The sequence below is a fragment of the Grus americana genome, chromosome 1 (assembly GCF_028858705.1).
Source record: "Grus americana isolate bGruAme1 chromosome 1, bGruAme1.mat, whole genome shotgun sequence".
In the NCBI taxonomy this organism is placed as follows: Eukaryota; Metazoa; Chordata; class Aves; order Gruiformes; family Gruidae; genus Grus; species Grus americana.
In genome coordinates, this window is record NC_072852.1 from 173,597,282 (window position 1) to 173,611,390 (window position 14,109).

Here is a 14,109-nt window from a genome sequence, read left to right on the forward strand (position 1 = left end):
TTCTGCAGTGCAGTCTTTCAAAATTTCCATCTAGCAAGGGACTGGATATGAGCTGAGATACAGCTCAGCCTAAAAACTGGTGCATTGCTCTTCCTTTGTCATCTCAAACTTTTGAGAAACTTTCTAAAAGCAGTATTTACTAAAAAGTACCATCTTATATATTAATAAACTGGAAATTAACACTGAAAGTAAAACAAAATAGAAGGAAACCTTACCCTGCAGGAAAACTGATTTGAAGACTACATAAAAAACACTGAGCAAAACTAGCGTATTGCAAAAACCCTAAGAATTCTTATAAGTAAGCTTTTACTTAAGATTCAAAATATATTTTCCAGCGTGATGATGAAAAATCCCACCCCAAGTTCACTATTCTAACCTTGATTTCCTTTGTCATGAATTTACTTAATCAGTGCTAACACTCAATTAAAGCTCCAGTTCTGTAGTGATTTTGCAATAAGTAATTGCACAAACCCAAAGTTCCTCCATTTATTACCTAAAAACCACCAAAATCTTCTGAACACTGAAGAGCATATATAGTGTGAATATTTCCCTAAAGCAGACAACTCAAGTTTAACCAGCTTTGAACTGTACTTCCTTTCTCTCTTTCCTCACCCTCCTCCCTACCCTAAAAGCACCGTATCTGTATTAACTACGGCTTGCTTTAACTGTAATCATCCGAATCAACTTTAGCATAAAATATGCAATATCCCAATTAAATTGTGACAGCTTTTATTTGATTTTTCTGATATTAGCAGGAAGACAGTGGTTTGGTTACTAAAGCCTTTGTTTTTTATTTAAAAGCAAGTTTCATGGCTTTACTAATGAGCATAGCAACATAAAGCAAGTCTTAAAGGTACTGCATTTTACTGGGGTGAAAAAGTGCTCAAAAATAGAATCTCATTAGTGTTGTTCTTCCCCTTCACTTTTCCAACCAGCTCCCTTATAGAAAACAGACTCTTTTTGTTAGTGGACTCTCCAGGTGACATGTTTTAGACAGACACTCCGACTTTTTCTTTAGAGTGCAAAAGATGTTCTTAAGTGATAAGACAGACTCCCAGGCCTCTTTCTTTTCTATAAAGAGGGAAAACTCTGCCAGATTGCTTCTGGCATAACACCATTCGTTTCTCCTGCAATGACAATTGAGAGAGAATGAAAGCACCCTCTGAGACACAGAGGGTTTAGTTTCCTTTGGCAGCGGTCTTGATTGGAAGCAAACCGGAATTATTTCACTTCAAAGCAACAAATAAGGAATATTTTTCTGGAATGTCAAAAACACGCACATTAAACAAAACTAACCTTCACAAGAACCCGAAAGCATAAGATTGCCTAGCCAAAAAAACCAAACCACCCCAACCCCCAACACAACCAAGTTGTTACTAATTCAAGTGTAGAAGTTGGTCAACAGTACCTTAAGATCCAGTGAGTGGGGTGGGAAGGATGGCACAGGGGAAGGGTATCACATAGCATTCAGTAATGCCACCTGACAAACTTACTTTCCTAAAGGAAAAAAAAAAAAAATGACCATCACGGCTATCTTAAAATCTATAGTCTGGTCCTGTTCTTGTTACACAAAACTTCATTACAGCAATCATTACTTTTCTATCATTTATTTCAGTTAGGTGAGATACTTCACATTGCTGTGTTCACCTGTGTGTTCCCTCCACAGTCCTACTGTTTGAACATTAATTCCTAGTGTGGCTTTTCTGGGGCAAAAATCCATGTTGTTTTCCCACATATACAAATAGCAAACACTGGTTTAACTAAAGCTTTTTGACAATTTATTAACGTTATTAGGCTTGCGAAACAGAAGTAAGTTTTATGCAAAATGTAAAGCTTAACATAATTTTAAAATGTTAGTGCTCACCAAGTAAGAAGAAACAGTCCTTTTTCTGTCTTTTTTTCCCCATATATTTATTTATAAATAATGCACTTTGTCTTTCAAGTCACCTGCAAAAGTTCTTATAATATTCTTGTATCACTCTAATTAAAAGATGGAGATAGCCTCATATTTCAAATTTTTATCCACTAACATACCACATCACTCAAAACGTTATCTGTGAATGATACAAATGTTAGTCCTGCTCTGAACTAACTCACCATTATTATGATGAAATATCACAGACAGTAATTCCCAAAACTTTTAAAGGGGTGGAAAGGAAAAAAACCCACCACATAGTAAGTCTTGCACAAAATGCTATGCGTGTATATAATATCCAAAGTTGCTTTAGGAACAAGCAGGAAGATATCGCAAGGACAAATGCAAAGTTTATTCCATGTATGCTACAATTAATCAACATGTTAGGGAAGTATCAAAATTTGTATTATTAACATATGGCAACAGTTTTATTGTTACAATACATTGCAACAGATTAACCCCACTGGATGCTTTTAAGCTGCAGACAGTGCAATTGCATTAAATCTTAATTCTTCTGGGTCACGTTCCATGAATTTCTTGCAAACTTCTATTGCATCCTAGGGAAAAAAGTAAAAAAACAAAACAAAACAAACAAAAAACAAAAAACACTATAAATCATACTTATTTAAAAAAACCACAACTGAAATATGAAGATATGCTTTATATGAACTATGCTCAAAATGGATTTTTCCATGAAGGATTACTAAATAGTGTGACATATCTACGTTAACTGTATTTCTGATCTGAGTTACCACTATTCAAGACTATTTACAGTGCTCATAAGGCAGCATAAGAGAGCAAAAGTTGTATGTAGAACCTTAGCAACAATGATTTTTGTGACTGAATACTACTTTGTGCAACAGATGTGTTGCTTGTGTGACTTTCTAAATGCATCTCTGAAGTTTGCCTTTACTAGTACTGCTGTATTCAGAAATTTTTGCTTTGTCTCAAGATGACTAAGCTGTGTGGGGTAAGTGAAAGATTACAAGTAATTCCTTCATCTAGCTTTAGGGAACAATCTGGAGAACACATGTTATCAGTAAAACAGAAAAAAGCCACATATGAAAAAAGGAAAGCTTTATCCAACTTCTCCCCCTGTCCAAACAAGCACAAATTGTATGAAGTCTTTACAGACATTAGTCTATGCTACTAAAGCATAAAAGGTTTTGTCTGGTTGGTTTTTAGTTTCTCTAGTTTCCTCCATTTGTAAAGCTAATCCAGTCTGGATACCATAAAAGTCAGATCTATGCATTGCTTTCTCTCAGCTTCAACTTCACGTCATTCTGTGGGGATGAGAGTTTATCCTCCCAATTCAGTGTATTCCTTTCCAATTAATTTCTCAGCTCAAAAACTCCTGACACAAAGCAGCACCCAAAACAAGCCACAGAACTGGAAAAGAATGATATTCAGCAAGTGTCAGAAAGGAAATGAACTTCTGTCTAGCATGGCACCTATCAAACTATAACTAAACCAAAGGAAAGAGAATGAAAAATTATCCCAAGTTTTCAATCCAATGACTTCATCTCATATACAATTTGAAAGGAGCGAAGGTATATGAAAATCTCAGCACAGAAGAAAAGTCAGTCTGATCTTGTGTTATCGTCAACCCTTCTGACATTTCTTGTTATCATGTTAGGATATTCTGTCATCAAGATTCACAACATGAGCGTTCTGAAATACCAGTTTTAAAACTGAGTAAACCTAATTTTGTCCAACCATCCCACTCACCCTATTCCTCATCCAGCCATAAATACAGCAAGACTTTTGTATACATATTTTTACAAATATTTTTTATAAATTTTATGGAAATATAGCAAGAATTTTGTATAACACCATTTAAGAAGGTTTTCTGTTCCTACCTCTAAAAAAGAATCGTCACTAGTTTCCCCATGGTTTATTGGAAATGGCTTGCGCCCATCTGTAGAAACACAAAGCAGGATTGAACAACACATTTATAATAGTGGAAAAGCTTCATTTTTCCAGTTAAAACTATATAAATGGATTTTTTTCTCTTCACTTACAAAAATACTACCTCATTTTTCATAAAAGAATCACACATGCAGCTAGCTATTCCCTGGTCTCTCCTCTACTACTGACTGCTTCAACAGGTATCATTATGTACAGTCTGTTACATTAAAAAAAAGAATCCAATGAAAACAATGAAATGCTTTTTAATATTTTATTTGAACACTTTAAGGCTATAAGTTGCGATTGCTTTAGTGCTGGTATAGTACATCAGTTTTTCAAGTAGAGAACAATTTCAACTACACTTAATGGATTTACTCAGACAGACAGCTGTACATCTGTGGTCTCTGACAGCTGCGATCAGGGACTCCATGACAGAACAGAATACCAAACCCACCAGTTTAAAGAGTCTGGCGTAACTGAAATGTTACTCTCATCTAAAATAAATAAGCAAACAAACCAAATAACTTTAAGCATTGAGTACTTTCATAGCATTTAAAAATGGCTGCTATAGCTAATTTTTTTCCTCCCATTTGCAATATAATAATGCTATCATTCTCAGCATTTTAAAAAATAATTTCATTCATAGAAATATGTTTCAGGTTACTTGTGAAGAGTTAACAGTATGAGAACATATGTCAGGATATCCTAAGTATTTGCTAGGCCAAATTCCCTTTTGGCTCTGCCCTCCCTTTTGAAGACTTTTCCCTCCCTAAAGATTCCATTGAAGTTGACAATACTTCCAAACTACATTTTCTACTAAAAATAGATTTGATGTTAAGAGAACTTTTGGATTTACATGAGCAAGAGGTTGTTCATTACTGTAACAACCACGATTGAAGATAAAACAATGCAAAAACCTCAGAAGGTGCCAGTGAAACAGAACTGAACAGTACTGCAAGCTAAGTTTGATTCTTTTTTTTTTTTTTTTTACATACATCTTGGCAGAACAGCATTTTAATTCCATGTGCCTATAAATAACTTGTTTTCTATGGCAAAAACATCATAAGCACTTAACATCCATGTGCAGGCATTTTCTGCCTGCCAAAGCCCACATGCTGGCCACCATGACTGAAGCCAGGGAATCAATTGAAAAACCTTCTCCCATCTTCCTACTTTTAAGTATTTTTTGCTTTCTTCCGCTGTTACAGAGAGAAGTTATTTTAAGAACAAAGGAAAGAGTAGTATTGGCATTCCATTCCACTATACAGTGGAGCTAAATGCCTCTTTCTTATTTTAAATTTAAGAAAGAATTCAAGTGGGTTTTATCTTGCATCATACCTATGGAAAATAGCTAAACATAGTAATCATGGTCTGTAGCGTGCTTTTTAAATGCACAATTAAAAGGTAACACGGAAATAGTAGCACACAACTAGAAGAAGAGTGAGCCATCCATCATGCCTTTAAATTTAGAGTCATTAAATATTTATATTGCATCCTACAGTAGTTGCCTCACTATTTGATCTAGTTCACTGACAGACATACAGCATCATAAAAATACAGATATGTGTGCCTATTGTTCATGACTTACCACTGATAATAGTCCTTAGATCACCTTAACATTAACATAAGCACTTCTTATATAGCGCTTATGCCCCAGGTTATGCTTAGTTGTCACCTGTTAAAGGCATTGCTTAATTACATGTTGATTTTCAAAAGATGAAAATGTTCTCACCATAAAATACTGCAAAAATGTTACGAAAGACCAGTGACTTGCAGTTTTTAAATCCTGATCTACTTGCTAGCTTTCTGAAGCACCTGCAGCAAAACCTAGTTGCCCAGCAACATGTTTAAGATTGGAGTCATTAGAGACTATCTGAGCAGAACTTGGTGCTACACAATCTGAAGAGGGGGGAAAAAAATAGCAGTAGTCTCTGTTTTCTGAACTACAGTTTTACAGTTAACTGTCCCTTGACCACAAAAAGGTGGAAGAAAAAATAACTAGCCTATAACGAATGAGTTGCAGAATTAGTATCTGCTAGTATCCTGACTACATAATTTCAGTTTAAACGGCATCACACTATTTAATAATATAGCTGACACTTCTGAAGTGGAATATAGTTAATTTATTAATTCCACAAGCAATTCAAGGACATAACAGTACTTTCCCCTCTGAAATTTTCATTGTTCATCGATTCTTTCTTGCTTCCTGTCTTTGTAAATCATAAAGGAAGTTTAGAGGCAGTCTAGTATTCTGTACCATTTTATCTTAATAGAAGGGAGTTGAGGGAAGGAGAATCAAAAAAAAAAAAAAAAAAAAAGGGAAGAAGGCTGCAATTGTTTGACAGACACCCCCCACAGACCTTATGATGCAGTTGAAAACAATCTAAGCCCTACATTACATCAAGTAATTTCTCTCAAACTTTGATAGTTAACATTATTACTTGTATTTGTTTCAAACAAATGGAGAGAGTGGATAAAAAACGTTCTTACCCAATTCATAGAGGTGACCACCTACATTAACTAATGCAATAAAGTGAAGATCTACTTTTTCATCTATACTTGGTGCCTGCAAGACAAAACAAAACAAAAAGAAATCGTGTTCACTAAAACACTTATCACAATATAATTAATGAGAATATACCATCATAATATGCAAAACACCTGGCCAGGGGAAATCACAAGTGAGAAGCACATTCTGGAACTATATAGAATGGCAGAAGTCACACTGCAGAACATTTTGGTATACAAAGAAGCTTTCTGCAATGTACAGATTGGTAAGAATCATTTCAGTAAATTATATGGAAGTACTTCCAATCATAGCTCTACATAAAAGCTTTATTTTTCATCACTGAGTTAGAGGTAGTATCAGCTCAAATACATTAACATTAAAAACAGATATTCATATGAATAGCAACTCCTTCACTAACCCTTCTCCCATAACAAAGTGATGCAGGGCTGAACTCTGAACCTGTCGTATTTTAAAACCAAAAATATTCACTTGGTCAAAATAATTTTTTCCTTGTAAGCCACGCATAGTACAGTTAACCTGTTCCCTCTTCACAGGCAGTCAAAAGAAACAGTTCACCCATCTCAGGTGGGGAGGAAGGAAAATAATTGGAGGTGCCCAGACTGCAATTTCAAAGTGGCATCAAACCAAGAAAGGATTGAAATGCAGTGACAGCATCAAATGGTATGACATAAAAAATGGTTACAGCTGGTAAAGATCTATCTTGCCCAGTTCTGTGTTGCCAACTACAGCAAGCAAAAGATATTTCAGAAGAAAACAGGGGATGCAGAGCACGGTACTCTGCCAGCACACATTCCAAGCATCCACTAAGCAGTGGGTTTTGAACTTCGGAGCCAAAAGGTGCACCACTGTTGTGTTCAATAGCAATTGATGGTCCTATGTCCTCATCAATCTGTCCAGTCCGCATCTGAGCCTTGATCCACAATTTAAGAAGATATTGCTTAAGGGAATGGGGAAAAGCACTTCAGTTTTTCCTAAATTAGCAAGAATCTGACTTCTGTGAAAATATATTTCATGCAGTTTTCTTCCATTTTGCAATTAGTTAGCCTTACATGAATTTCTTGAAGGACCCCAAAAATCCAAGAATTTGCCAGAAACAGATTAGAGCGTAAAACGAGCTGTAGAACCTTACAGTCGCATCCTGTTTTCAAGACTGGGTTAAAAGTTTCCTTCTTCCTGATGGTCATGAAAAAAGACTTTAAAAGATGATTTAAATTGAAGAAATGTAGCAAACAACCAGAACAATAAAGCAAAGGACAAGAAGTCAGCATAAGTCCTTCAATACATCGAGAATGCCAAAGAACACAGCATTACAGAGGAACTGCCAACAGCTTACAGAAATTCTAGGTAGCAAGCTCAAAAATGAGAGAGAGAAAAACAAAACAAAAAGCCACACAACCTCCCCTCACCCTCATTTGAGATTCATCTCCATGACCAGTTAAAGTATGAAAGGCATGAATATCCTGTTTCATCTGTTTCAGAGGGCCTAGAATGGAGAAAGAGCGTATCTGCTGCTGAAGATGAGGCAGCTATCAGAGGGACATGAGGACTTTTCCACCAGTCTTTTTTCCCTATGGCATAAGTGAATTGCCTTTGAGAATTTTGCTTTACACAAGGCCAAACAGAGCCAAGGCTTAGGAAACAAACCCAAAAGAAACAAGCGAACAACCCCCCCCCCCTCAAAAAAAACCCAAAACCAAATCCCAAGCAAAATAAGCAGCCTCTAGAGTTTGGCTACCCCAGTTGTAAACTTCCGAGGACCACAGGTTTCCATAACTTCCTGAAAACCACGCAAGACAGTAGCTGACAAGCAACGGGAATAACGAGGTGCCATCGATCACCCAACAGTTTAGAGGCATCTAAACTGTGCTGCTAGACAAGTGTGCAGACAGGCAAGGCTGAGAGTCCTTGCCAAATCCCACACTGCCACCTCATCCCCACATAGAGACAGAACTTCATGGCTGTTCACTTAATTAAAGCTACCAACTGGGAAATCTGGGCTTAAGGAACTTCAGGGTTAAGGGAAAGAATACTGCCAGTTAGTCTCACTTTAGGAAGGAAAGCATTTAAAACCTTGCATCTGAACATGTGCTACCTGGGCTCAAACTGACATTAACAAGAAGAGCTCAAAATATCACTATTTCGGAGGACTTTGAGATGTTCAAGATTTGCTTTTGATCACATTTAGAACAAAATACAGTGGTCCTTTTGACCATTTTGAGGGTTGTGTTCTTTGCCAGCTTCTAATAAACACCTTTTCTATAGAGGGACACTGCATGCTTGGAATGCTGAGCTAGAAGATGGATAGGGAAGCCATCAAAAAAACATGATTAACTTTTCATCGAGTTTACTTGAAGACAGCGCTGCTCCTATAGAATCCTGCTGAGATTTTGTACATGCCTAATCTAAATAATGTGCTGCCATTAAGCACTATTGCCACAACCCGTGAGAAATGTTGGTTTTACATTAATTCTACAACCTCACAGAAAGAATGTAAGTGCCACACCATTATTAAAGTTTCTACCACATGTTCTAATGTAGACAGTCTCCTTCCTTTGTGATTTCTTTTCATCTAATGTAGATAGTAGTAAATTTACTACCAAGTAGATTTATTACATTTCTTGAAAAAGTAGGATTTCAATCATTTTTGACAGGCAATCATTTGTATAGTCATAAGCACAGAGAAACAACAGGGTCTGAATAGTCAAGATGACCTAAAACTTCATATTATAAAAATCTGTTGCTTATGCCTTAGGCAAACAAGTAATTGGATTAAACTCTCCCAATGTGATGAATCTGATTCAAAATCCCCCCACCCCACCTTAGGGACAAAAAAAAAAGACGTCCGTTGTATATGCGTGCATACATGTGCACACACAGACACACACACAAAAATAAGCCCAGTCAGGCCAATTTCTACTTCACTGGGAAGCTCTAGAAATTCTAACTCTTGAACCAGAAGATTTTAAATTTCAAAGGAATGGAAAGAAGAAGGAATGTCAGCTTCAGGGAGATGTCTTTTGTGGTCTCCTTGAAAAGCTACACCTTTGGCCAAGTTTTCAGCTTTTAATGAAGAATCTGTGTGAATGATTAAAAGAACAAGAGAACCTAGTTCTAAGGAGGCTGCCTGCATGTTCATCACTAGGGAATGTTTTCAGAGCAATTACAGAGGATTTTCTCTTGATTACTCTTCTTGTCAAAGACCACTGTGACATCAACATCAGTCAGAAGTGTTGGGATGACCTGTTCCTTAGATTATTTTTTTTCCCCACTTAGAAGCCCACTCAATGTGCAAAAGGAGACAGCAGATTTGAATGACCTTATGTATGAGCCACAAAGAAGGAGAAAGACACAAGAGTCTAAACAAGATGATTGTCTAAGCACGATTTGGAACTAACCTCTGGGACTCAAGACTGATTTTTCAAGTTTTCCAAAGACTTGTAGCGTTCAGTGAAAGAAAATTTATATTTCTTTCACATCCAGAAAAGACAAAAAGAGGATGAATACCAATATCTTAGGTCACTTAGCATAAGCTTATGCTATGGTTTCAACCTTAGTATAAGAAATAAGTTTTGGTAGCATGGGTTAGTGGAAATCACTTTTCCAATTTATCTCTTCAAAAGAAAACAAACAAACCAACCCCAACAACAGAAAAATAATGACCAGTGGACTTGAAACTGATTTGAAGAGGAAAAATGCAAGAAGTTTAGCTCTCAAAGTGATGGTTCTGAGTACATCTTCTCAGCTGTAATTTGTTCTCAAGGTATTGAGATAATGCTCAATGATAATATAGTGTATCTTCATGAATACCCAGTGTCATATACAAAAGTGACAGTCAAGGTTGTCGTGCCCTCTAACCTTGGATACCACATTAAAAGCGCTTAGATAGAATCATAGAATCATTTAGGTTGGAAAAGACCTTTAAGATCATTGAGTCCTGATTTTTCAGAGGATTTGACTGCCTTCTCTGCTAACCTGGACATTCGAATTAAATAATAAACAATTGCTGACTGCTGTGAAAAGTCAATTTTAATTGACTTCTCTCAGTCCGACACCCATTAGTTTGTGTTATTGAAACAGCACCTCTACACTTCTTCTATGCTTCACTAGCAGATTTCCAATCAGTAATTTTTAAAATAGCACTTCTGAAAGTTTTTATTGTACGCATGGTAACCCTTCCGACTCCCTCTTGTTGTACTGAGAAATTCCTTGATTTTACTTTTCAGCACTGCATGCTGCCCTCTCCTCATGAACTACAGTCTTCTTTGTTGCACTAGCCTTCAGAAACTCAGTCGTACGCCCCATATCACTGTTTGCCCAATCATATCAGCTAGTCTAATAAAGTATATTTCATCACCTACACAATTTATCTTGCTAATGCACTTAGGCCATTATTCCAATCTAAAAGTCAGTACTCAAATTTCATGCCTTTGAAATATTTTGATCTTCAAGTGTTGCTAACTTAGAACAAAACTGTTCATCAAATTTCATGTGCAATTGGTTTCTTTTCCCCAAAACTTCACTTCTAGGAGAAACACACAATTGGGGGAGGGGAAAAAAAAAAAAGTCTTTGTCTCATGGACATACTGAACAAGTCCTTACCTTATCCTGCTTTAAATTTATTAAATGAAAGACTGCATTATAAAAACAGGTTCAATGTTACATGACAGATTTCAGGCAACTCCTTCCAACTAAAACTGTATTTTTATTATTTCCTTACACTTGCTCTTGAGAGAATGGAGTGAAGCAAGAAGTCTCACAAATCAGTTTAGTAAATGCTTTTGCATTGCAGGTAGTGACTGGGAAAGAAAATAAAACACCACTTGTGTTAAGTCAAGAAATTGGCATCAAGAGTCTGTCAGGTTCTGGAATGAGAGTGGTAAAGACTGATAAAGAAGAGACAATGTTGCAGAACCTTGAGGAATAAAAAAGTTTCAGATGCATCCAACTGAAAGATCATGACAGCAGTACCTGAAGTCTAAGAGAAGAAAAAAAAACAACCCAAAAACTTAGGGGTTTAACTATACAATTTCAGTCACAAGGAGTTACAAGAAGTCAAAGAAAAACATATTAAAAATGAAGTTACACAACAGAACATTAGGTATGGTTTGGATTCAGTAAATTTTGAAGTAAAGGGGAAAAAGTGATGCAATTGCTATTGGGTAGATTAGGCGCCTGTAATTTCCATTTTGAAGCATGGAACATGCTTGGGCAAATGTACTGTGTAGGCCTGTGAAAGGCATTTGAATCCTGGTTAAAATACTGCAATTAAAACAAAGACCACTGGAATGATGATCACAAGTTTCAGCAAGATAATTTCTGCCTCATTCTCACAGAACAGTGGCATCTCTATTCACGCTCAATATCCTGCAGGGAGTTTATGGTATTTGAAATGCTCTGGAGTTTCATAGTTGAACATATATAGCTAGTTTAGATTAAGGTATCCCTTGTCCAGAAAAATGAAGAAGAATTTCTATAAGAAAGATGCTGAGGTACTATCTAGAGTGCTGACCCAAGAACAGACAAGAAGTTCCTTTGTTAAGCACTGCCTTATGTATTTTTTTTACCATGCTGTCATGGTAGAGAACCTGTCTCAAGCTTATTAACTCTATGTCCCCAACTATAGCTAGAACATGCAAGCATCAGGTGAGGTGCAATTCCAAGCTGCAGGACAGCAGCATCTGATTTTGAACAGGAGAATGTCAAGCAAAAAAGTGAAATTCAGAGATACGCTCTATCAATGACCAGAGTATCTGGATAAAGAATGTTTATACAAACAAGTCTCCCTTTAGATCCACAAGCAAGAGGGATTATTCAGCAGTATGCTGCTCTAAATAGTTATTTCTTGCTTTTTTTAAAGAACAAGAACTTTAGTCTGACACAGAAAGTAAATGGAAAAAAAAGAACATGTTTTCCAACTTGAGAAGTGCAGGAAAGAAAAAAAGAATTAGGAGATTAGTTTGACATATAAAAGGCAGCAAAATGATCCTAAGGCAAGGAGAGACACTAAAATGAAAAAACAGATGAGCTGGAAGAATAACAGATCATTACAAGGATCGAAGAAAAGTCAACATGACTAATGAAGCGTGTTGTTACCTATAGCTTAAAAATTTGCCACATCTGCTGCAATTTATCAGGTTTGCATAGAACATTTCAGGACAATATTTTCAAGTATTTTTTTCTATTATATGTTCTTAACTCATCTGGAGTTTCCTTATCTAAAAAGTCAAGGAAAACTTTCAAGTAGGGAAAGTGGTTTTATTTAAGGAGCATAAATACAGTCTCCCATCATTAAGACTTTTGCTCTTAATTTTGAAACTATCTATTTTCTGTCTGTCAATGTTTAAGTAGTAGAAATGTACTTAGAACTACAAGAAAGTTCAACTGTATTTTAAACACAATATACAGGATGTTTCCTCCCCTCCCTTAAATTTAACTGCATAGGTTTCTTAATAGAAGCAATACTAGAACATTTTCATACAATGCTGAGACCAATTCAGCCTCTTTCTACATCTAGCAGAATGATCAGAGCTACACTTATTGAAGGGCATTGACAGGACAAAACTTGAAGAACAAGGTAGTATTTATTATCAAGCCAACTGACACAACTTCAATGCCCAAATGCTGTCTGGTTTTTTGCATATTAAACTAATTTACATATAGTTTGCATGTTCTTGAATCTTCTTGGAAAGGTATGGTATACAAAAGTGTACAGACAAGAACAGCATTTTAGTAATCAATAAATAATAGACTAAATCATATTCAGTGATAAATCTTTGCATGTAGGACTCAATTTATTTTCTTTAATTTTAATCTGTCAGATGGAGACAGTCAGGATTGCAGTGAAGTTAACGAATAATATTTTAAAACTATTTTTAGTGGCAAACTTCTGTTTTGCCAGATACAGTTGTGTTGAAGGCCACTTATTTTTTGAATGAAGTTTTTGAACATTTTCAAAGCAAATGCTCACTGCTAATGGATGAGAAGTTGGTTTTAGAAATTTTCTGAAGTAAACAAGACTTTCAACTTGCCAACAGTGGTTTTCTAGTATAATCACAACAGATTATGCTGTAATGTTCATCCTTGGATAAGTCATGGTTTATTTAGTGTTGAAGTAAACTCATGGTCAATTAATGTTTTTGTTCTAGGCAGGCACACTCAAGCTCAAGTCTTCCTCAGTAAGTCTTTTGTTAAAAACAAGCTTATATAGGTCAAATTCATACAAGATACCAGTTTCAAGTTACAGAAATATGATGCAGAATTTTCCAAGTTTTGCTAAACGAACAAAAAAGTCCCCAGGTAAAATGTCAAAGGTTTGCCAATGTTAATAGCATAAATATTAAAAGGGGGGAGGAAGCATGAATTGGGGAGAACATAACTCTGTGCTTAACTCCATGCCTCCTCAAATCCCAAGGTATTTAACTCGCTCCAAATGTGAACATCAAGAATGTTCCATAGTTCTGAAGATTACAAGAGAGTTAGATATTTAAAAACAGCAATTATTATTCACATAAAGAGAAAGGAGTCTGGAAAAAGGTCTCACTTTGAGATTCTTCTCAGGATAAGAATATAAAGTTGTAAAGAAATGGAAGCATTCTGACACTAATTTTTAATAGCAATAATACATTAAGAAGGATTTCCACATCTGGAAAGACAGATCTGTGTGAAAAAGAAAATATTTGGACCACAGTCAGAATACTTATTTCACCTGAGTAAAAAATCCACATACCTCAAATAAGAATTTCTAGTAACATAGGTG

The 14,109-nt window shown here is 35.9% G+C and overlaps 1 protein-coding gene across 2 annotated transcripts in view; it reads right to left on the reverse strand.

The window, feature by feature from the left end:
• Positions 1-712: 712 nt before the first annotated feature.
• UCHL3 (ubiquitin C-terminal hydrolase L3) overlaps positions 713-14,109 on the reverse strand; it is a 46,345-nt gene continuing 32,948 nt past the window's right edge. For both annotated transcript variants that reach the window (XM_054815915.1, XM_054815904.1), the window contains 3 exons: positions 6,314-6,389; positions 3,775-3,833; positions 713-2,472 (listed from right to left, as the gene is read on the reverse strand). In XM_054815915.1, coding sequence (XP_054671890.1) covers positions 2,389-2,472; positions 3,775-3,833; positions 6,314-6,389 — 219 coding nt within the window. In that variant the 3' untranslated portion in view covers positions 713-2,388. The remainder of the gene's footprint in view (positions 2,473-3,774; positions 3,834-6,313; positions 6,390-14,109) is intronic.